Source organism: Capricornis sumatraensis, chromosome 2 (genome assembly GCF_032405125.1).
Source record: "Capricornis sumatraensis isolate serow.1 chromosome 2, serow.2, whole genome shotgun sequence".
In the NCBI taxonomy this organism is placed as follows: Eukaryota; Metazoa; Chordata; class Mammalia; order Artiodactyla; family Bovidae; genus Capricornis; species Capricornis sumatraensis.
Window position 1 is genome coordinate 193,325,530 of NC_091070.1, and position 24,308 is coordinate 193,349,837.

General features: G+C 53.3%; 1 protein-coding gene across 3 annotated transcripts in view; it reads left to right on the forward strand.

Annotated features, from left to right (window-relative positions):
* GLIS1 (GLIS family zinc finger 1) overlaps window positions 1-24,308 on the forward strand; it is a 251,075-nt gene that overhangs the window by 206,334 nt on the left and 20,433 nt on the right. For all 3 annotated transcript variants that reach the window (XM_068966142.1, XM_068966143.1, XM_068966144.1), the window contains one exon: window positions 21,861-22,022. In XM_068966142.1, the coding sequence (XP_068822243.1) occupies window positions 21,861-22,022 (162 nt within the window). The remainder of the gene's footprint in view (window positions 1-21,860; window positions 22,023-24,308) is intronic.

Here is a 24,308-nt window from a genome sequence, read left to right on the forward strand (position 1 = left end):
GTTTGAGTTTGGAGGTGGGTGCTCATGCTTTGTGCTTGTGGTGGGAGCAGTAGTTTGGGTGGCTGTTGTATGTGCAGTGTGTGTGTGTCAGGTGAACGGTCGTGCATTGGGCGTTGACTGTGTTGGGTGTGCATCTGTTTAGAGGAGTGTATCTGAGAATCTGTCTGCTGTATGTTCCTGGGTATTGGGTATGGCTTTGGATTTGTGTGTGTGTTAGGCATGTGGTGGGATGTTGGATGTGCACTGGGAGTGTGTGTGTGTGTGTGTGTGTGTGTGTTGGATGAGGGAGTAGGGCTTGTACTGGCTGCGAGAAATGAACTCCTGCACAAGCCAGGCTGTGATTTGAACCCAGGAGCCAGGTCAGCCAGCATGTCCAGGAAAGCAGTGGCGTATAGGGGTGGGAGGGCAGAAGGAAGTGAGTGTGAATGTTGGGTGGAAGTGGAGACTTGGTGCTGCTGGCAGAGGATGGAAGAGAGAGCCGGCCTGGAAGCTGCCCTAGGAGGGGCAGTATTGCTAACAGCACTCTCTCAGGTTCTCACGGGGCCCCTGAGAAAGGCAGCCCCTTCCTGAGGCTTCATGTTGCCCCCCAGGGCTCTGAGCTGCCTGCAGTAGACCGACTGCTTGACTTGGGTCCTTCTGGCACTCTGGGATGCAAGAGGGCAGAGGTTGTTACCCTGTTCGGCAGATGAGAACACCAGACCAGAGAGGAGGGAGGGAGTGGCCCGAGGCTCCTCCTCCTCTCCCTCCCCGGTAGGGCCTCTCCCAGTAGCTGGGAGAGGCCTGCATCCTAGGGGCCTGGGGCCTAGGTGCTGAGTGTAGGTGGGCTGCCGCAAGTCCCAAAGCACTCCCTGGTGATGTCCCGAGGGCTTCACTGCATCCCCAAGAGGCGGGCGTTCTGAATTTCTCTGTGTGAGTGTGACCTAATTATATGCTAGAAATTTTGCAAAACCAAGAAGAACAGACTACTCAAACCACCACAGTGGAATGTTTTTTTTGGTCCTATTCCCATCCATGTGGGACACGGCACTTAGCACAATGTCTGGCACATAGTAAGTGCTCAACAAGGGGTGAGTTCAGATTCATTGCTGGGGGACTTCCTCGGTAGGGAAGACTTCTCTTAGTCTTCCAGTGGTTGAGATGCTCTGCTCCCAATGCAGGGGGCCTAAGTTCGATCCCTGGTCAAGGAGCTAGATCCTGCATGCTCCAACTAAGACCCTGTGCAGCCAAGTAAATAAATATTTTAAAAAATTCATTTCCAGGATTTTAGTGTGAGAAGGGTGCAAGCCCTGGATCAGTCCAGGCCTCACCCCAGATGAGGTCTTCACTTCTCCATGCCCCAAGTTCTCACTGGGGTTATTGAGATGATTATTAACAATAATGAGCACTGATGAATTTAATATTCGGGCTAAGAGATTTCCCGTGGTTCCGGGCATGTCATCACGGTCAATTTTCACAGCCGTCTTACGGTCCGTCATGAGGATTGTGGTGCATCTACTCAGGCTTTCTCCCACTATTGGATATTTGGGTTGTTTCTAATCTTCCTCTATTCGTATTTTGTAATAGGAATGTTTCATTACCATCTTCTTGAATAAAGCTTGTCTGAGCTCCAGCCTGATTGGGCACCCAGAACCCAGATATCAGAGGGCAATGGAACCTATCTCTGTGTGAGTCACTGTTCGTTCTATCCACAGTCACATCTAAACCTCCAACCCCTGGGGCAAGACTTTCCCTGTTCTGAGCCCTGTGTTCCCCCACACCATCTCCTTCCTGCCCAGGCCTACTGCAGAGAAAGGCCAGGGAAGCTCACATGCGAATGTGTTAATGGGCTGAGCTCCCTCTGGTGCTAATGGCTGAAAACATCACCGTGATTTGCAGTGGGTCAGTTCCTGAGTCAGAGTCTGCAATCCCCACCCAGTCTGAGCATGCACAGCTGAAAGAAACTGAATTCTTCCTGAAATAAAATTGAACCCAGATTCCCCAAGACCAGCAGAGGAGACAAAAGCTTGTGAGGTGGGCTCAATCTCATGGCCCTGGCTTCTGCCCCACAGTTGAACCCTCCTTTAGGGGTCCCTGGCTGGTCTGCCCCATATCAGTCCAAGGAGGCATGGCTTCCCAGTTGGTGCCATGGCTCAAGGGTGGGCCATGACCTTCCTTAAATGCCCCAGAACGTCTGCTTTGCCCCTTCCTAGATGGGTGACTTGAGTAGGGTGCGGCTCTGTGACTCTATTTACACCTCTGTAATATGGAAATGATAATAACAACAGCAGTAATACCTACCTTGTAGAGTTGTTCTGGGGATTAAAACACTTATTACATGTAAAACACTTGAAACAGGACTCAACACATGGTAATCACGGAGTAAGTGTTAGCTGTCGTTGTTTTAGCTCAAACATGACTTTTTTTTTGCAATCACATTTCTAATGAGGAGCTCGTACCCAGTATGTATCAAAAACTCACACAATTCAAAAAAATGAAAAAGGTAAATAACCTAAGTCAAAAATGGGCAAAGGACTTGAATAGACATGTCTCCAAAGAAGATATACAGATGGCCGAAAGCATATGAAGAGGTGTTCAACATCATTAACTGTCAGGGAAACGCAAGTTTGGACGATAATGAAATACTATTTCACACCCACTAGAACGGCTGTAATGAAAAAGATGGGCACTAACAGGTGCTGACAAGGACATGGACAAATTGGAACCCTCGTACACTTGTGAAAAACAGTCTGACACTTCTTCGAACAATTCAACATAGAATTACCATGTGATGTAGCAATTCTGCCCCTGGATATATACCCCAAATAAATGAAAACATAGGTCTTCACAAAGTTTTGTACATGAATGTTCCTAGCAGCGTTATTTGTGATAGCTAAAAAGTGAAAGTGCCCTAAGTACCTATCAACCAGTGAATAAAATGTGACGCATCCGTATAATGGAATATTATTTAGCCAGAGAGAGAATGCAGCAATAACGCAGCGACGTGAACGAACCTGGAAAACACTGTGCTCAGCAGCAGAAGCCAGTCACAAAAGACCACACATTGGATGATGCTAGTTCCATGAAGTTTCCAAAATAGAGAAACCTATAGAAAGAGAAAGCAGATTCATGGTTGCCAAGGGTTATGGAGAGGGGGGAATGACTGCTAACGGCTTAGGGGATGGGGTTTTCTTTTAGGGTGATGAAAATATTCTAAAATTGATTGTGGGAATAGTTGTGCAACTCTGTGAATATACTTCAAAACCGCTGAATTGTATACTTCGAATGGATTAATTTTATGGTTATGTGAATTACATCTTAACAGAGCTGTGAAAAAAAAAAAAAAAGACTTTACTAAAGGCTCATGGAATACCACAGGGAAGCAGACAGAGAGAATGACATCACCCAGAAAACCTGGCCCCCTCTCAGCACTCCTCCTGCTTTGCTTTCACAGGGCAGAGGCCATCTCTTCCTCCTTTTGTCAGAGCAGCTCAGCAACTTCCGAACTCCTGCAGGCCTGTCCGCAGAAGTCAGGCCCAGAGCTGTGGTTGCGCTGAAAGGTGGTGTGGCCAAGTGGTGGGAGCCTGAGCTGGGATAACAGAAGTGTGAGAGCGTTGTCACAGGATAAGCAGAAGTCATGGGCATACCGTGTGACCCAGAGCAGGCATCCACATACCGTGGGTAGCCCTCCGCCACTGCCCCTTACTGCCACGAGAGTCTCCCCGACTCCCCCACCCATTATGGATGAGGCACTGCCAATGACACCTGCTCACTGCTGCACCCACACCCTAGTTCTCCAATTAGAGGCGTGCACAGACAGCACCTTTTGTTGAAAAGGTCAAAGTCCAGTGTTGATGTGAGCAGGAAGGTCCTCAGAACTCACCCTGAGCCCCGCCTTCAGATGCGGCATGCCAGAGACAGAAGGGACCCTTGAGATCATCTTCAGGCCCTTCCTATTTACTTATTGACTGCACAGCACGGCATGCAGGATCTTAGTTCCTCAACCAGGGATTGAAGCCATGCCCCCTGCAGTTGAAGCACAGAGTTTTAACCACTGAACCACCAGGGAAGCCCTCCTTTATTTTATAGATGATTAACTGAGGTCCAGAGAGGGGAGGAGGTATAGTGGAAAAGAGGAATTCAATTTTTGTATTCGGGTCCCAGTCAGCCAGGAACTGGTCAAGAGTCATCTTCAAAAGGTGGCATTGTTGAGAAGGTAAAGTGAGCAGACCTAGGGTCCGGTTAAAACTCAGAAGCTGGAGGGGAGAGTTTCAGCCCCTGATTCAACAGAAACCAGCCCTGTGCAAAGAAGCAATGAGAGACAGGCCAGCAGGGAGGAGTTGGAGAAGCAGGAGGATTCTGTCCTTAGAGTTTTTAAAAGTAAATATTTGTAAAAGTTTTAAATGCTTGTTGCAGAAAACATGGAAAACACAATAAGCATAGATTTGTAAGAAAACCAAAGTCCTCTCTACAGCTCCCTCACAAAGAGGCTCTCAAGTCGGACCTCTTTGGGCTGCTCCTGGCTTCTTAAGGGAGATGGAAATGGACTTTATGAAACGTATTTCTAACAAGAAATTACCGTCATTCTGCTCTGGTTATCCCTGGCAGTCTGGCTTGGCCCGCACGAAGGGAGAAGCAGACAAATAGAATTTGCCAGACCCAGTTCACCTAGTTTGTGTTCCAAAATGTACGGTCATTCCGAAGATGATGAAAACCTATTGTGTTGCAAGCGGTTAGCAAAGATGTCTAAGTGAGCCTGCGGGGTGGTGAAGTGCTGGGGATTAGATGTGTTGATGGGGAATTGCCTGGGGCAGGGCCTGAGAAATGGGACCTTACAGAGAAATGCAGGAGCAGTCGGTGAGAGGTGAAGTAGAGCCCGGGACCCAGGAGCCAAGAGCTAGTTCTCTGTGGATGTAGGAGGAGACACAGGGGCCTCAGATGAGGACCCACTGTCGTGACCACCTTCAGCCCACGCTGAGCCCGGAGCTGCTGCCTTTTTTCTGGGTGTGAGAAGAGTGCCCCTGAGGCCAAAAGTCAGGGAGCAGTGGGCTGGGAGTCTGGAGTCTGGGCTGTCTGTCATGATGTCACCATTGACTTGCCTGGGCAGCCTTGACCCAGTCTCTGCTCCTTCCCCAGCCTCAGTCTCTCCATCTATGATATGGGCAGACTTATTTTAACCCCTCTTCCAACCAGACCTGTGATTTTAAGAAGAGCTTTTCTCTCTTTACCCAAGGGTGAGGGTTGGGGAGGGGGGGCTGACATGGGTGGCTGACCCCAATTGAACAGATTGTTTTAGTCGGCAAACATGCCCCGAGCCCCTGCTGTGAGTACAGTCCACTGCTGGGCCCTAGATGAGAGGCCAGCTGGTGGGACCAGCACCATCCCACATCTGACTCACATCCCCAGTGGTAGGAGAGAGGGACCAGAGGCAGAGAGTTACAGTCCTAAGTCCTAGGGGTTGTGGTGAAGGAAGGACAGGGCTGGCTGGGGGATGCCAGAGGAGCCTTGCCCTAATAGTAGGGGACTCCAGGAAGGCTCCCTGGAAGAGGTGGCATGTGAGCTGAAACCTGGCATATTGGCAGGATTTTGCCAGGCAAAGGGGCAGGAGAAGGGCAATCTGGGTAGAAAGTGACAGGAGCAGAGGCGCATCATTGCAGGCTGCGTGGAGAATGACGCTGCTTTCTGGTGTTCAGTAATGCTGGGGCAGCAGGCCTGCTCATACTCAGAAGTGGAATGCCCTGCCATTTCTTGGTCTGTCATTTTTTTAAAATTTAAAAGTTTCATTGAAATATAACTCACCATGAGATTTATCATTTTAAAGTATACAAATCAGTGTTTTGAGTATATTCACAAAGTTGTGAAACCATTTTCACTGTATTAATTCCAGAACATTTTCATCACCCCCAGAATAAACCTTGTATCTATTAGCAGTCACTTCCATCCTCCACTCCACCCAGCCCTTGGCAACCACTGGTCTACTTTCTGTCTCATGAATCTGCCTATTCTGGCACTTCACGTAAGTGGAATCATACAATATGTGGTGCTTTGTGTCTGGCTTCTTTCACTTGCCATGATGTTTTCAACTGTGTGGATCACAACAAACTGTGGAAAATTCCTAAAGAGATGGGAATACCAGACCATCTTACCTACTTCCTGAGAAACCTCTTTGTGGGTTAGAACTGGGAAAGAAGCAGCAGTTAGAACCAGACATTGAACAAAGGACTGGCCCAAAATTGGGAAAAGAGTACATCTAAGCTGTATATTGTCACCCTGCTTGTTTAACTTATATGCAGAGTACATCATGCTAAATGCCAGGCTGGATGAATCACAAGCTGGAATCAAGATTGTTGGGAGAAATATAAACAACCTCAGATATGCAGATGATACCACTCAAATGGCAGAAATCGAAGAGGAACTAAAGAGCCTCTTGATGAGGGTGAAAGAGGAGAGAGACAAAGCTGACTTAAAACTCAACATTCAAAAAACTAAGATCATGGCCCCTGATCACATCACTTCATGGCAAATGGAAGGGGAAAAAGTGGAAACGGTGACAGATTTTATTTTCTTGGGCTCCTGAATCACTGTGGACGGTGACTGCGGCCATGAAATTAGAGGACAGTTGCTGCTTGGAAGAAAAGCTATGACAAACCTAGACGGTGTAGTTAAAAGCAGAGACATCACTTTGCCAACAAAATCCTTATAGTCAAAGCTACAGTTTTTCCAGCAGTCATGTACAGATGTGAGAGTTGGACCATAAAAAAGGCTGAGCCCTGAAGAATTGATGTTTTTGAATTGTGGTGCTGGAAAAGACTCTTGAAAGTCCCTTGGACAGCAAGGAGATCAAATCAGTCAACCCTAAAGGAAATTAACTCTGAATATTCATTGGAAGGACTGAAGCTGAAGCTCCAATACTTTAGCCATTTGATGCAAAGAGCAGACTCATTGGAAAAGACCCTAATGCTGGGAAGGATTGAGGGCAGCAGGAGAAGGGGATGATAGAGGATGAGACGGTTGAATGGCATCACTGACTTAATAAATTTGAGCAAACTATGAGACATAGTGGAGGACAGGGAAGCCTGGAGTGCTACAATCCATGGGGTTGCAAAGAGTAGGACATGACTGAGCAGGTGAACAACAGTGTTTTCAAAGTGTATCCACGTTGTTGGCATTTCATTCCTTTTTATGACTGAATAATATACAATTGTATTGATAAACTATTTTTGCTTATTCATCACTTAATGGGCATTTGGGGTTTTTCTATTAATATATGATTAAATAGATTTTAAAAATTAAACTTTTATTTTGAAATACTTACTGACTCACGTATAAGAGTAAGAAATGGTAGATCCCATGCAGTCTCCTATCTCATTTGGCCCTTATAATATAAACCTACAGTGAGGGAGTGTTAACTGTTTCCAGAAGACAACTCTGGACCAGAGAGGCTCAGTACCATGCCTAAGGGCAGGGACGAGTCAGCAGGGCTGGGACTGGAACCCAGTTCCGCCCACTCTAGAGCCTGCAGTTCATCCAGCTGGCTCAGAGGGGGGTCCCCAGACATTCGGCCGAGGCTGCAGAGAAAGATGTTGAAGGCACATTTGCTCCTTCTGGGCGCTCTGGGGCTGTGACTGGGGAGTGAAATGTAACGTGTGCAGGCTGTGGCTCGGACCTGCCCATGTGTCCTCTACCCCAGGAGTGGGCTTGTGTTCGCTGTTCACTTAATCCGGACACTCGGTCTCCTGAGATTCCTCCTCAGTCATCGCTGATCACCACGTGTGAAACAGCCTGATGATGTCACTCTGTGAGGAGGCACTCCTCGTTGCATTCCAGGGGGTGGGCCTGGGTCCCCTGATGCAGACACAAATATCATGGGTCACCATCCATGAAAGTTGGTCACCATCCATATCATCCTTGATCCTCAGATCCCTTCAGAGGCCGCCATGTTGTTCCTGTGTATTTGTGTGGAAACTGAGGTCAGAGGGAGGTACTTCACCCGCATATCATAGGTTGAGGCCAAGTGTCAGACCCAGACCTGACTCAGGTCTTTCTGGCTCCGCAATGAGGGTGGGAACATCCCCAGATCTTGTTAATGCAGGGGAGCTCACCCAAAGCCACGTGCTGAATTACGAAGGAAGTCTAATTCTTCTGCAGCCTGAATCTGCCTATAAAGTATCACTGGTCCCTGTGACTTTTTTTTTTAATTTAACAAAACAGAGTAGTCTAAAGCTAAAGTATAATGTATCAAGAGGTAGAGAGTAGAAAAAAGGGATAGTAGAGAGAAGAAAAAAAGGGAAAGTTACCTCTAACTATAGTACTCAGAAATAACCACTGTTTAACACTTTAGAGTATTTCTCTGCATATGTGATAATTATACTCTCTATTGGAATGCAGTCATCCCAGACGTGTTGCCTGGTAACTTGCTTTCTTTACTGGAGTGTATTTTGGACACCTAGCCATTTGTATTTAGCCAAGTGAATGAATGAATGAGGAAGTGTATGAATGGCTGGGCAGCTGTCTTGTGCCCCTGGACAAGTCAGGCTTTGTGAACTCTTTCCAGACTGCTTTTCCAGAGCTGGGAGCCTCCATCTCCATCTTGCTGCTGATTCCCTGTCCTCTGTGACCTGGGACCTCAGTTTCTCTGCACAGGGGTCATGGGTGGCAACAATTGGTTATAGGATAGAGCCTGGTGCTGACTGTCCACAGCCCTGGGGCTGGGCAGCACTAGACTTCTGTCTCCATCCTTGCAATGCCAACAAAGATGCTGAAGTCCAGAGGGGTTAGGTGATTTGTGCCAGTCACAGAGCGGGAGGGATATCGGGATTTGAACTCGAGCCTGGATGACTCTAGAGTGCTCTGTACCCCAGAGTCAGCATGCCCCAGGAGTCCAGAGAGGTCAGAAGTGGGGGCAAGGCAGGCATGCCCTCTTCGGGCAGTTGTAATGTCCCCCATCTGTAACACAGGGGCCTCTTGGGGATGGCCAGTTCTGACTTTGTGTGAGTCTCAGGTCCCCAACGCTGCCCAGCCCAGTGACCTTGCTTTTACCGCTGAGCCGAGGTAGACCCAGAAAGGAGTCTGGCCAGGACCTCCCCCAGAGCCTCTGCAGAGGAGCCACCATCGGTCCTGAGCCCTGGAGTCTGAGGGAATTCCAGGCTGAAGGAACAGCATCTGCGAGAACACGGTAGAAAGTCCCAAAAGCCCAAGTCGTCAGTGTAAGTGGAGAGGAGAGAGGGAGAAAGGATCTTGGAGAGTTTGGAGAGCCAGCCACAGCTAGATTCAGATGGTGGGAGGCTGGAAATGCCAGGCTGAGGGCCTTGGGTATCCTGCAGGCAGTAGGAAGCCATCGATGGGTTTTGAGCAATGTCAGGGGCAGATTTCAATTTATAAAACTCTCTGGCTGCAAGGCAGATGATGGATTTGGGGGGCAGTGGCCAGCATAGAGACAGGCCAGTCAATTAGGAGAGTGGCAGGACTGGCATATAACTGGCACTGCCATGGAGAGTGAGCGGTTAGAAGACCTCACCTGGGCCTTACCCAGGCTCCCAACTTGCTTCCCCCAGGACAGAGCTGGAGACAGCCATCCGTCCTCAGCCTCTGCTGGCAGGGGCCCCAGCTGGGCCCAAGTGCAAGGCAGAGATTTTTTTCCTGTAAATTACTGGTGCCCAAGTCATAGCTGAGTGGCTCAGCACAATGGCATCCTTCTCTTTTTGTCCTCCTTAATTTTAGAAGCCAAAGCTAAATGTTTTAATTTTATATTATTCCTGACATAATGCTAATGAGTTCCAGGTGTCTCTGATCTGCTCTGCGCAGCCAGGCATCTGGGTGGGGCCCTGCTCCCCAGGATGCCCCTCTGCCACCCCCTCGCTTCTCAGTGACGTGCTTTACAGCGTGTTCCTCCTGAAGGACCCCTTTCTGCTTTATCATATGGTTGTAATTTTTTTCAGTTTACTGAGTTGTTCTTCCCTGTGGTGACCACCGGGTGATTCTCTCCTTGCTCAAGGGATGGAGGAGTCCCATGAGAATGGGGCAGCCTGTCTGGCCCAGCAGAAGGCACGCTTCCCTATCAGAGCCTGGGGCACCCCTCACGCAGGTGAGGGGCGGGATGGCTCCCCCAGACTCTTCCAGCACTTTCCAACCTGTGTTGGACTGAACATCCGGAGATGTGGGGTTTAGGGGAAATAAACACTCTGAGGGGATCTGAAAGGCAGTGTGATGGCTGTTACGGCTAGTATCGTTATTTTCTGGTGACGTGAACCATCTGATTCTGTGTTTCTAGTCATTTCTTTCCCGTGACCCAATGTTTCCCAGACTGTAGACCAGTCTGCCTTTTGTTGACCGCCATGTGAGGCTCCTCTGTCTGTGGAATTCTCCAGGCAAGCATACCGGAGTGGGTTGGCATTTCCTACTCCAGGGGGTCTTTCTGACCCAGGGATCGAACCTGCATCTCCTGCGTCTCCTGCACTGCAGGCAGATTCTTCACCTGCTGAGCCGTTGGGGAAGCTCCTGACGGGGTAGGCAGCGGTCTCTCTTTATGTCAGGTCTGAACCTGGAGTCTAAACACTTGAATGTGAGGGAAGAAAATGTAAGTTGAAAAATTGTCCTTGAATTCCCTTGTCTCTGAACCCCCATATACTGGGTAATTCACACATCTCAGGCAGTTCACAAACCACTGCCCCAATTCTGGGGGCATAGGGGGCTTTCACTGAACCAAGGGGTCCTCAGAGTCATTTCTCATCCTGGCACCTTCTGAGGCATTCAGCTTCCCGCCCCATCTTTGACCAGAGCCCACCCATCTCCTGTCCACCTGAAAGGCTACTTCAGGTCCAGCTTAGACTCAACATCTGGGCATGGGACCTCCTAAGATATCCAGAGGGTAACCTCAGCCCTGCCTGGGAGGAGCCCTGCTTCAGGGCTTACCACAAGCCTAGTTTTCTTTCCCACAAGCCTGGCCCCAGAGTGAAAGGGCCCCCCACTTTGAGGGAGCCTTGACATCTTCCCAGGTCTTGCTTTCCCCCAGGGACCCTTTCCCAGCCGGACATCTTTGTGGGAGAGAACACAGAATGCTTTGCTCTTCTTCTCAACTAGGCCTCTCCTGGACTCTACTAACTCAGGAGGCTCCCCGCCCTGCCCCACACTTCCCTGAAGGCTCATTTGTTTATTGCTTGCTTCTTTCACTCATTAACAGATACTCACACAAGCCCACCGTGTGCCAGGCCCTGTGCTGGACACGCTCAGGTGGATTTATGGCAGACAGTCATTTGAAAATAGTCACTGCACGTCTCATCTCTGTCTTCAGACTTCTTTCCATTCGGCCCTGAGACCTGAGATTTTGAAACCCAAAAGCCAGGAGCTCACCCCTGTCTGCTCCACTGTGTACTAAGTTATCTCCTTCCAGAGGCACTGGGCAGGAGGTAGAGTGCTATTGCGGCTCCCAGGACTCCTGGCCCAGGGGACTCCGTGTCTGAACCTGCTTGGTACCTGCTCACAGCTGGAGGTCTCCTGCACTGTGGGCCAGTTGGGAGTTGCGGGGCATGGGCAGTGGCTTCCAACTACCAAGAAGCCCCAGAGTGAGCCCGTGAGCCCTGGTCCTGCCTCTGGCAGGATTACTGTGATTTAGTAGGGCCAGGAAACAGAGATGTTCTGCAGACTGAGCTGCCTGGCCACCAGAAGGGTTTGCCGAGTCTCTTCCCTGCATCTCATCCCTTCCATAGGTTGGATTTCATTTGTTTTTGTTGTTGTAGTTTGTGTGATTGGTTCCTAATGGCAATTGAGCTTCCTTCCCTAGCTTGAGTGTGAGAGCTAGGCTGTCACCTTTGCTTCCATCCACCTTTATTAGGGAGTCCAGACACTGGGTTCCATCAGTGGCAGGAGCATGTGATGTGGGCCACGTGGCCTCACTCTGTGTGGCCCTAAGTTGCCACCCCAGGGCCAGCCATTTGGGGTCTCCCAGTAGGTCTGTGGGGGGTGGGAAAATGGTCCCACTGGGCCCCAGGTGTCAGGCCCAACCCAATTTAGATACTGAGGATATCCCTGAAGGTGACTTGGGAACCACATTGCACTGTCCTGGTGAACACACAGTCACTTGGCTCTGTTCCTGAGCGCCTCGGATGGGTCTCTCACCTCCTCTCCCAGAGGGTACCCGCTGGCTGAGCACAGCCCTCTCTGATCGCGCTACCCCCAGCCCCACCATGAGCAGAGCTATACACAACAGTGGTCTGGCCCAGCCCTCCCCCTTCCAAGGGGCCCAGAGCCGCACAGGGTGTTCCTGGCGGGAACTGAGCCCCAAGGGCGCATGGGGCAGCTTGCTTTCACCCACTTGTGGCCTCAGACAAGAACGTGGCATCTGCACATTTGCCATGATTCCCGTTGACCCGACATGAGGTTTTCTTTCAGGTGATGGATGAAATGTCTTGGATCTTCTTTCTCCCCAGGCAGCCCCGGGATGCTGAGGGTTGTGCAAGTCTTAATTCCTGCAGCCCCACCTTTGTACTCCCAATCCTGGGTAGGCGGCCCCAGAAAAGGCAAGTGACTGGTTGAAGGTCACACAGTAACCTGTGACAGGGCCAGGGCTGGAGTCAGATCTTCAGACCCTAACATTTTTCACATCATGGACCCATGCCCTGCTGTTTCTTGAAATTCGGGAGAGAGGCTGAAAGAGGAATTAACATCTTCTGAACACCTGTCCTGTGCCCAGGACTAAGGCCACATGTCTACAATAGGCTCCTGAGGCCAGGAGTGCCACCCCCTTTGCAGGGAGCACACTGAGGTTCACAGGGGCCAGGAGGAGGAGGAAGTGGACTTGAGCCCCTGCCGGTGGGCACAGGGCTTATCTGGGGGAGGATTGAGGCTGGAGAGAATCTTTTCATTCGTTGCACATCTCGGTCCCTGCCCTCTCCTCCTGGGGCAGCACTCCCCTCCCTCTCCCCCAGCTCTTCGAGTCAGACGTTGATCCCTCTGGAGATGTGTTTCCTCAGCAAATGTTCCAGATGCTTCGGCTGTGGAGGTGGGATGGGCTGCCGTGTAGCTTTCCCACCTGCCTGCCTCCCCTATGGGAAGTGAGCTCCTAAAGGCCAGGCAGCACCCGGCAAGGCCCAAAGGGTGTATGGTGTCCACACAGAGGACAACTGGTGAGAAACAGGCAGTCTGAGCATCGGTGCACCAGGGTGGTGTCCAGATGGTCAGAGAAGGGCAAAAAGAGTTTGGGGATGACCTGGCACAGGAGGAGGGGAGAGCTGGGGCTTGAGACAAGCCCAGAGGGCAAGGGGGACTGGACAGGCAGAGGACACTGCAGGGGCAGAAGTCTGCCCCTGGAGGTTGGGAAGGGGGCGTGGGCAGCGGGCTAGAGGTCAGCGGGGCCAAAGGGTGGCCTGCGGCCTGTCTTGGCATTCTCTCCGGCTACATGGTCCCTCCCCAAAGCCAAGCCAATGCAGCAGCCATGGGAACGTCAGCAGATACATGAGGCTCAGCCGGGTCTTCCCTCCCCTCCCCTCGCCCCATCTCCTGGGTGGCCTGGAATCAAGGAGAAGCAAGTGGGAGCAGGGCTGTCCATGGGTCTGGCTGTGTTAGGTGTCGAGGTGTTGGTGTGAGGACACGTCCTTACCCACTGGCCTCTTGGAGGAAGTCTTTGCTGGATATTGTCTCCGGGTGTCTCTCCCCGTGCATGCACAGACCACCATGAGGCCGTCTGTGTTCTGTGTCTGATCTGTGAGCCGGTTTCTGTCTGTGCTGCACGTGGGGCTGTGCGTCAGTGTATCTAGAGTCTGGGGAGTTTGTACATTTGTGCCTGTGGTGGGGTCTGGGGCTTGGAGTCCTTGGGTATATGTGTGAGTGTGTGTGTGTTTGTGTGTATGGCATAAATCATGGTGTGTGTGTGTGTGTGTGTGTGTGTGTGTGTGCTATATGTTGGTGTCCTGGGCTTCTATGTCTTTGACATGTGGCTTGCTTAACAGGAGAGGTGTCAGTGTGTGTGTGTGTGTGTGTGTGTGTGTGTCTGTCTGCATTTCCGGGTCTGTGGCTGGTGACTTGCTCTGTGTGTGTGCGTGTGTGCGTGTGTACGTGTCAGTCTTTTTGTGCAGTCTGCCTTCTGCTGGTCCAGCCCCCGAGCTGAGCCTCTTTCCACACCTCAAGCCGTGTGCCCCCGCTCAGCACAGGGAGCCCCCCGGATTCCACCTGTCTACTTGGTAAGCAGACTCAACCTCGCATGTAGCTTCTACTCTGGGGGACTCCACACACCCTGGAAAGGTGGCCTAGCCCTCTTGGCCCTCTCTGGCTGGGAACAGAAGCCCATTTCTTGCCCAGACAGGGGCTTTCTGTGGGAGAAGGGCCCCACCCAGAGCCTCCAGCGCAGGTCTGGTGAGGAAGAGATGGGACCCTCTGGCCCCACTCCCCTGGCTCGGGAAGTCTCTGGGAAGGAGGCCCGTGGCCTTCTAGCCCAGCCTCCCCCTGCTTTGTGTGCTTCCACCGCTCCTCGACTGCCAGCCTCTCTGAACGATCATGAAGGCCTCGAGCTGAGAAATGCTCTCCTTGGATCTCATGGTGCCCCTTAGTTCTGGCTACCCAGGGCAGAGGAGCCCCAGAGGCAAGCGCAGGCCCCATCCCTCGTGGATGCAGGGTCTCTCTCACATAAGCTCCCTGGGCCTCCGTCTTTGTCTCTGTAACAACGGGACTTGTTGTGCTGGCCTAAAGGGGCCAAGGAGATATGTTAAGGGGGAGCTTGGCCCAGCCTGGTATCCAGTAAGAGTGATAGCTGCTGTTACTGTCAGAGTCTCCCTCCTCCTCCCATCTGCCCATTCATTCACTCATTCAGAGGCGCTGTGTGCCTGAGGATGGACCAGACCCTCACAGCTCTCACAGGACACAGATCAGGCCGGTGCCCTCTGGCCTCACCTCCCAGGACTCTCCACCTCTGTCCCTCCGCTTCTTGCTTCCACCTGTCCCTGAGGACCTGTGAAGCATGAGGCTCTGAGAAGACCTCGTGGAAAACCCATGGGGTTCAGAGGACAGTAACTCCCGGGATGTGGGGTGAGCAGTGGATCCCAGCTCCCAGCTGGCTGGCCTTTCAAGCTGGCCAAGTGCAGAATTATTTGATGTCTTGGAGAAGGGTCTGGCACCATGCAGCTCTCCCATCCAAGTCATTGTTGAAAGTAGGTTAAAAGTTTGTACCAAAATGGGAAGTTGATCCCTGGATGGCCTGCCAGACTGCTGTAACCCAATATATTTTACCCTTAAACCAGAAATGTGTTTGTTTAGAAGCAAGTCACTGGCAAAGAACTGGAGGCATTTTCTCCTCTGCCCCGCCCGGGTGCCCTGTTCCCCCAAACCTCCTTCCCCTTTGTGTCCAGATCCCCAGCCAGAGCCTGAGAAAGGGGCCCCCTCCTCCTGGGCCCATGGCAACTGCAGGGCGGAAACTTGACAGTCCTCGGGGACCTACTGTGTCCCCATTCCCGTGCTAAGCGTGCCCTGTTATTTAATTCTAGCAGCCGTTTGCTGTGGCCCCATTTTAGAGAGGATAAAAGTGAGGGCAGAGATGGGACATGACTTGCCCAAGCTCGTGGTGGTCAGTGGCGGGGGCCCCAGTACAGACTTCTGTCTGTGCGACCTCAGGGCCTTCGGCTGATGGGGCCCAGAGGGAGAGAACAGGCGTGCCCGGCACCAGCTGGCTCTGTCCTGGAGCTGCCCTGAATGACCTTGCTCAGTCCTTTCACAGACGTGGGAAAGGCTGAGAGAGGGCGGCCCACAGAGGGGGGTGAGCCCAGCCCCGCAGATTCTGACGTCGGGCCCACGCCCTCCCCCTCCCCTGGGCAGAGCTGGAAGGGTCCCTGGGCTTGGCCTGGAAGGGAAGCTGGTGCCCCCTCCCCAGCTCTTGGGACGGCTCCGCTTGGTCTCTCATCTTCCGCTCTGGGTTCTGTGAGCTTCATGCAGCAGTAATGGATTGCAGTGGACTTTTTCAATTAGGTTCTGATTTTCCCCTGCCTGTTACTATAAAACTCCAGATGGTCTAGGGCTTCACGGTTCCTGGGGTATTTTCCCCGTTATTTGAGTCTGCTCTTGTAACACGCCCCACATGTGGGAGCTGGGCCTTTCAAGGCTCTGTGCCTCAGATGGGCTTGCTCTTCTCTGCCGTGTCACCTCAGCTTTCCTTTGTGTGTGGTGGTTCTCCTCTCGGAGGCGCTGGGAGGAAGGAGGGCACCCCCATCTCCCAGCATCAACTCTGCATCCAGCGCTGGGCCTGGTCTTGCCTGGGAAAGGAACCCTGGATGTGAGCCTGGTTGGAAATGGTGGTCATAGTTCCTGAGAACCAGCCTGATTTTGGAGCTTTATGTAGGGTCCCTGAGGCAGTGACCAGACCAGTCAGGGACGTGTATAGGCAGACTAGCACGTCCGCCAGGCCTGGGAGCCAGCCCAGGTCCGCCACTTACTGGCTGTGTGACGTCACTTCCAGCCAGTGACGTCACTTTTCTGAGCCTCAGTTTCCGCATCTGCAGAGTGGGGCCAGGAAGGAACCTCACCAGAAGAGTGCGTTCTCATGATTAACTGAAATGTCACACAAAGCATCCAGCATCCAGCTCCCGGCTCCTGACAGGTGAATGAGCGGGCATCACCCAGTCTCTTATATAACTCTGAATTCACCCCAGTTTCATCTTAGTAGATATTTTAATGTTTATGCATTCTAAGTAAATAGAAAAACTTAATACTCATTCGTACATTTTTTCTAGACTGTTCGATGTCTCTTCTTTTCCTTCTCTCCCCTCTGTGTACCGCTTTACCCACAGTAGCCACCCTCTCTGTTGCCCATGGCATATGAGCCTTTGCTCCTGGCCAGCTAAATCTGTTATGTTTGGTTATTTCAAGTTCATTCTAAATAAGAGGTGCTCGGGTAATTCTCTGGGTGCCCATGGTTGGCATCAAGGCTGTGGTCACAGGATACTGCATGTGCCCTGTGGTTCACAGAGAGCACCCTCCCGCCATGTGCCCAGGTGTGCCCACCTTATGCCCTATTTACGGATGAGGAATCTGAGCTCTAGCATGTGAAATGAACTTGCCCAAGGTCATCCAGCTGGGAAGTGTGGATTTGCACCCAGGCCACTTTGATGCTTGATGCTGAAATGCAGTGATGCAGGCGTGGAGGGGCAGATACCACCAAGCTGTCACTAGGGGCCAGGTCACACCAGCCAGAATTCTGGGGCGAGCATTTGTACCTGCTGAGACATGGGAGAGCCATGCAGGGTGTAACTGTGGGCAAGGGGGACTCAGACACCCCTATAGGCTTAAGGCTTTGCGTTAGGGTGTTAGGGGAGGGATGTCAGGAAGGCCCCACCCCATGGAAACATCATTATACCCTTGGATCACCATAGCATCACCGTAGGCCATCCCCTTCAGGGAAACTGAGACCCAAAGCCTGGGATGTGCCCATTGGCTCCATCTGTGCCCCAGCAAGACTCATTTTTCCATTCTTGCAGCATCTGTACCCCCACAACACAACAGTGATGGGGTGCCTCTCTCTGCTGCCCTCCAAGCCCCCACACAGTCAGTCAATGCATGGGGCCCCTTCAAGCCATTCCCCCACAAAAGGCTGCCTCACTCCCTTTGGAGGTTACACAAAGGGTACTCCATGGGCTTGGTGTGAAAAGAGTTTTAGGGCCACACCAGTCAATGACAAACACATCAGCCAAGCGTTCTTTACTCTGGAGTCAGCAGAACCTGACCTACACAGGTGTCTCCCTGAGGGCAAGTCAGGAGCAACTACCACCACCACGATAACAGTGATAACATTTATGTCCTGTGTGACACACACATATGCATGTTGCCCCACTGCCACAGCTACTTTGTGAGTGGGCTCCTCACATCCCCATTTTGCAGAGAAAGAAACTGAGCCACAGAGAGGACATTGATTTGCTAGGATCACAGAGCCGCCTGCTTTCCAGGCTCCGACACACCCACAGTGGAGGGCCTCAAATGCCAGTCTAAGGGGGCTGACTGGATGTCAGGAGGCACAGCGAGCCACGGAGGGTCCTGAGCATGGGTGACCTGGTTCGATTTACAATTCAGAATGAGACTCATAAAGCATTAAAATCGGAGGGGCCTTGGGGCTGTCTGATGAAGCTGCCAGCTATAAGGCAGCAGAGAGGGGCTCATGAGAAACTCAGATGCCCCAGCTCTAGGATTCCAGACCAGGCCCTTCCACCTCTGTGAGTCCTGCTGGCTCCTGGCTCCCCAGGTACGATGGGGGCTTGGAGGTGGAGCCCAGACAGCCCTGGGATAACTCCTCATCACGGGAGGTGCTGGGGCACCTGCTCCTCCAGACAGTTCCCTGGTCCCCATCTTGCTCCAGGCCCCAGGCCCAGGCTGACGCCCCTTAAATGCCCAAGCCAAGGGCTGGAGAGCACAGGGTATGTTGAGAAAGTTAAGTCTGGAAATCAGGCGGGGGGAGGAAAGTGAAGGGTTAAGGCATAAGAATTGGAAACAGGACACTGGGGAGACTTGGGAGCCCACCATGCCCAGTGGGACATCACACACACTCACACACACACACCCTTCCAACTGGGCAGAGGGGCAGCAAGCCCAGGAACTGCCACCCCGGGCAGAATGCCGCTCCACTACTTACCTGCTCTGTGATCCCAAATGATGGCCACCATGACGATATTGAGCAAGAACCTGGTACCAAGATAAGCACTTACCGTGCGGTCCTCACAGCCTCCGAGGCTGGTAGAACTCACCCAGTTTTATCAATGAGGAAACTGAGACTCAGAGAACTGAAGGCACTCATCTTGGATCGTTCGCAAGTGGAGCAGTCAAGAAACAAGCCCTGGCTGTCCCATATCAGGGTTCATGTCTGGAGCTGCTCTGCTGGTTCCCCCAGAGCCTCAGCTCCTGACAGTGGGAGAGGAATACTTGCCCCAAGGGCAGTGGAGAGGATCTGAGATCATGCTGGGGACAGTGCCAGGCCTAGCAGAGTGAACGCCAGGTGCTGAACCCACGTGCATTCCCCTCCTCTCTGCCTCTGTTAGCCCATCTCTGGGGTTGTCAAAGGGTGAGGCTGCAGGGACCTCGGCAGGCAACTGTGAGCAGAGCCCATATACGCTCATAGCTGGGATGCTGGCCCTGGTGGGGGCGTTGCTCTGCCAGGGGTATCTGCATCCTTGTCCCAGACCTGTCCTGCCCAGGCTGCCGCTGTTGCACCTGCTGCTACCTCTGATCCTGCCTTGAGGGATGGGACCCCCATCGTGGTGCCTCGGCCAGATGCTTGTTATATACCCCAGCCTGGGACTCAGTTCTGAGAAGTTCCAATGGGAAGGGGGCGGGCAGGACGAGCCAGGCCAACATACACAGGCAAGACGTGGGCACAGTGCACAAATGCAGATGTGAGATACCTGGATGAGCACAAGGGAGGTACATGCACCTGTAGGCCCCAGAACCCTATTCTTAACACCACTAGATCATGTTTCTAACCCACCCTTTGCCCCATGAGTGAAATGCCAGTCCTGCCCGTGAGGAACTCCCCAAACCTCAGCTTGGAGGCCTGGAGAGAGGATACGGGATGTACAGTGAAAACCTCAGCACAGCTCAGGGTGTGACCGAGGAGGAGCGGGAGGTTGAGGACGGCTTCTCCAAGGAGCCAGTGCTGGGGCACCACGAGTAGATGTCTGAGTGAGTGAAGAAAGGAAAGCCGTTCCATTCCCAGGGAACAGCTCCAGCAGGCCTGGGGGCATTCAAGTTCCCAACCCATTTGGGGTCTGATCACTCCCGTGCAGCTACAGCCTAACACGTGGGGTGTATGCAGATGGGAGAGGTGTCTGACCGTGTTGGAAGACTTCGAACACCAAGCTGAAGATTCTGAAAGATGTCTGAATTAAATTGTCAGCGAGTTGGAAGGGCAGGCGTCCCAGGAGGGTGGCAGCTCCAACAAAGGCTGTGGGGGTGGGGGTAGCTGTGCTGAGATGGACAACTGGCCAGACGGGCGCACAGGCCCCAGTGGGGAGATGATGTACAAGTCTCCAGAGTCGGGCGGACCCTCCCAAAGTCAGGAACAGCACACAGCATGTGAGAAGTTTACTGCCCCCCACCTCAGACGTCCACCCTCCCGGCAAGGGCCAGAGAGGAACAAAGGGACCGGCTGGGGGCCGAGAAGTAGCCTGCCCTTCAGCTGCTCCACCTCACTATGCGTGGACCTGGCCCAGGCCTTGCAGGGGGTGGGGGCGTGGCTTGTGGCCTATTTACTCCCCAAACAGGATTTCCTTCTGGTTTTGATGCATGGAAAAGGCATAACATCTGGAAATAGGAAGCGGAACAGCTTCTAAAACCCAGCTGCGGGCACCTTGCCTTGGGCCAGCCCCAAGCAGAGCATGGCCTGCAGTTGTGGCCGGGCCTTCAAGGGACAGGCGCCAGGAGTGCCTGCCCCAGACCAGCCATTGTCTCTGAGTCCTTGTCTCACGTCTGTCCTGGCCTAGACAATGGAACCAGTGGCTCGAGAGAGGGAGCCCAGCCTCCTCTGATTTCTTCTTCTTAAGAGTCGCCTCCCCTGCCCCCTGCCCCTGGGAAGACAGGCCTGCATCCTGTCCCAACCCTGGGACCACCCTAGGAAGCCTCCGTCTCTGAGGTGGGGATGTTGGGGCCGCTGGCTTTTTGACTGTGGTGTGGTTAAACCTCCAGCATCACGCCTGGACGGAGGGAGCAGATGCAGGCCAGGGTACCTCCTCCTCCTGCCCGTGGCAAGCGCCTTGGGAATGGAAGGCGGACAGTGAGGAGAAGCAGGAAAGGGCAGCCAGTCACACAGGGACCAGGGAATGCTCCTCGGGGCTGTGGGCCAAGGGTCTTGCAGGCTGACGGGGGTTGGACAGACTGTGACGAGAGAGATAAGACATTCCTTGCTGAGTGTCTTGCAGGAACAAAGACTTGGCATTACCCGGCAGACCCCTGCTGCTGTGAGCCTCGGGTGGGGAGTCAAGAGGGGCCGGAGGTGTAGAGGGCTGGGTGTTTGAATGCCAGGCCCGCGGGGATTTAGGCGAGAGCAGCAGGGCCTCTTTCATACCTCAGAGCCTCCTGGGGTAGCTGTGTAGAGGGTAGGGAGGAAGGAGTTTGAAGTTAGAGGACTCTGTGGGGAGAGATGGGAGCTGGACAGAAGCTGCCAGAATCGGCACTGTTTGTGTTCCTCTCTGTCCACCCTCACCCCCACCAGGGACATCACATGTGTGTGCTGTGCCCACTGCATGCTCACTGCCTGGCGTGGGGCCTGGTGCATACTTGGGGCATCGAACAGAAACAGCCAAATGATAAGTCAAAGACTCTGAGTTTACAAGTGTCGTCATTGTTCTGACCGCAATCAGCATGATGTCGTGTTCCAGGGGAGCAAAGCCCTTTGACAGTCAGTGTCCCACCCCTTGGGGCCTTCGTATCAGCCCTGGATGGTGGCTACACAGCTTTAAGTTTGTAGGCAAGGAAATAGGCACAGGCATATCAAGGGCACTGCTCAGAGCCTCACTGGGAGAGGACCCGACTAAAATCCGGGCCTTGGGTTCCAAATCTAGGGCTGTCTGCACCGGACATGTGCCTGCCCCCTGTCCATTCAGGGCTGCGCTACCATTAGAGGGGCATGTCACTTTCAGACGCCATTGGAGGTCAGACCCGTCCAGAGACAGAAAGACCAGTTTTTTCTCAAGTCCTAGTGGCCATTTCTAAATCAGGGATGGATTATTTTCTGAACCCCACCAGACCTTCCCAGATAGGAGTCTAGGTCCTGGACACTTCATGGGGAGCTGAACTGGGGCACCGGGGGGCCTTGGGCAGGGCCAGGGGCTGGGGTTGTCAGGGGAGCAGATGCGGGAGCCCATTTCAGGGCTGGGCGGTGGGCCCTCCGGCGCCTGCAGAGCGCCCCTCACCGGCCTCTCCTGCAGTTCGAGGGCTGCAGCAAGGCCTTCTCGCGCCTGGAGAACCTCAAGATCCACCTGCGGAGCCACACGGGCGAGAAGCCGTACCTGTGCCAGCACCCAGGCTGTCAGAAGGCCTTCAGCAACTCCAGTGACCGCGCCAAGCACCAGCGCACCCACCTCGACACGGTAGGCCCCGGGGGTAGAGGCCGAGGGTGGAGGGTGGAGGACAGGCACACCGCCCATGTTTGTCTAATGCAGGGCAGCAGCCACCTCCAGGCAGAAACCCTGCCTTCAGCCTTGTTGACATTTTGGGCAGGACAGATCTTTGCAGGGAGAGGGAAGTACCATCATTACAGGGTGTTTAGCCACGTTCCTGGCCTCTACTGTTTTAGTTGCTAAGTTGCATCCCTGTGAACTCTTTTGCAACTCTGTGACCTGCAGCCTGCCAGGCTCCTCTGTCCATGGGATTTCTCAGGCAAGAATACTCGAATGGGTTGCCATTCCTTCTCCAGGGTCTCTTCTCCACCCAGGGATCGAACCTGTGGCTTCTGCTATGTCTCTTGCATTGCAGGTGGAGTCTTTACCACGGAGCCACTGGGAAAGCCTCTGTCCATTAGATAGGAGCGATTTCCTACTTCCCAGTTGTGGCAACCAAAAATGTCTTTTAGTGTTGCCAAAAATCCTGGCAATTAAACTCTCACCTGGTTGAGAACCACCAGCCCAAGCAGTAGTGTGGGCCCCACTGAGCGGGGGCACAGGGCAGGGGGCGGTGGTGCAGCTCACATCCTGCATCTTCTCCCCGGGCCTGTCAGTCACTCCCAGAGCCAGTCTTCCCTGCTCTTCCTCGCCTACCCCCACCCTGACCCCCAGCATGGAGACAGGCCAGAGGCTCTCCAGGGCCTTGCATATCTCCTGGGCACGGTGGTTAAGCTGTTGAGGTAAGCAGGGCCCAAGACTCCAGGCCCCTGGATCAGTGACCTGGGCCCCAGATACCAGTGTGTCCACCTCCTTTCCTGTTTGTGCCAGCGTGATAGATAACCTGTGGCTCCGTCACAGCACCGGTCCAAGCATCCTGTGCTGTGCATACAGACCTCAGCAGTTAACAGGGCACTCTATAACATCATCTCCCACCATCTCTGCCTGTCAGTGGGCCACGAGCCCATTTGACAGATGAGGAAAGTGGGGCTCTGGGCAGTTCCCTACTCAGCCAGAAGGTGGCAGAGTTGATTGGGGTCTCCCCACAGTCTCACAGCACCTATGTGAGGGGATGCACCAGCCTGGGAGACCCCTGGCCCCTCAGTGCAGCAGAAGACGGGTCCATAGCCAGACTCCACATTTTGGACCACTGGCCTGTATTTCTGCTTTTTGTGCGAATGTTTGAGGAACTCTGCGGGTGGGGGCCTGGGAGACCTGTGTGGTCATGCAGCCCAGCGTCTAGTACCCGGACATACAGATGAGGAAAGAGAGTCCCAGATGGGCGATTGACCCCTCCAGGGTAAGTCGGAGGCCACATGGCAACAGAAGTCAGAGCTGGAGGCTCTCTGGGGGTTCTATAGCTGGGAAAACCAAGATCCCCAAAAGATGGGGGAGGTGGATAGCAGAAAATAGCAGGGGAGTCATGTTTTGGGGCCCGGCCAGGCCCTGGGCAGAATGTTCTACACACCTCCCCATCCCCTGAGATCACACACACCCTCCGCTAGTTTAATCCTAGTGACAAACCACAAGGTAGGGGCCTGTCTCCATTTTGCAAATGAAGAAACTGAGGCTCAGAGATGAAATCATTGACTGTCACATGGCTGGAAAGTGGGGGAGCTGGGATGCAACCCAGTCTGCCTGACTGCTAGTTCAGTGCCCCTTGCTGAAGAGGGGAGAAGAGTGGAGGGGATGAGGTGGGAAGGAAGAGCCCTGCCCGCAACGTGAGCCCGACCACTGTCCCCCCGACCCCTGTCCCCCCGACCCCCACCTCAGGCTTACTGTCTTGGGGATGGGGATATGGAGAGAAGAGGTATGCTAACAAACCCCTCTGACTCCATCATCTTCTCATGCCCAGCCCCTGGGGCCCTTGGCACCTATACCAGCCCCGAGAGGTACACATGGCAAGCCCCAGCAACACCAGGCCCCTCTGCACCCCCTCCCCCAGGCCTCCCTCCAGGCATCTCGGGGTCACCTACCCTGGCTTACCCTCTTCTTCCCCTCTCCTTACTGCATTTCCTGGCCCCAGCCCCAAAGCAACAGGCCTCTGGCCCCTGCTTGGTGTGTGAACGGAGCTCCGAGGGCAGGGTCAGGGCAGGCCCAGAATGAGCCCGCAGGGTTATCTCAGTACTGCATCTCCCCAGAAGGTCCTGGTCAAGCCTAGCCCCCGTGCCAGGCCCATGGAGACACCGCAGTGGCCCCCCATGGCGAGGTTGCTTTCCCAGCACCCGAGGGCCCATGGGGTCAGCGCCATGCAGGCTGGGCCTTGTTTTCCAGAGG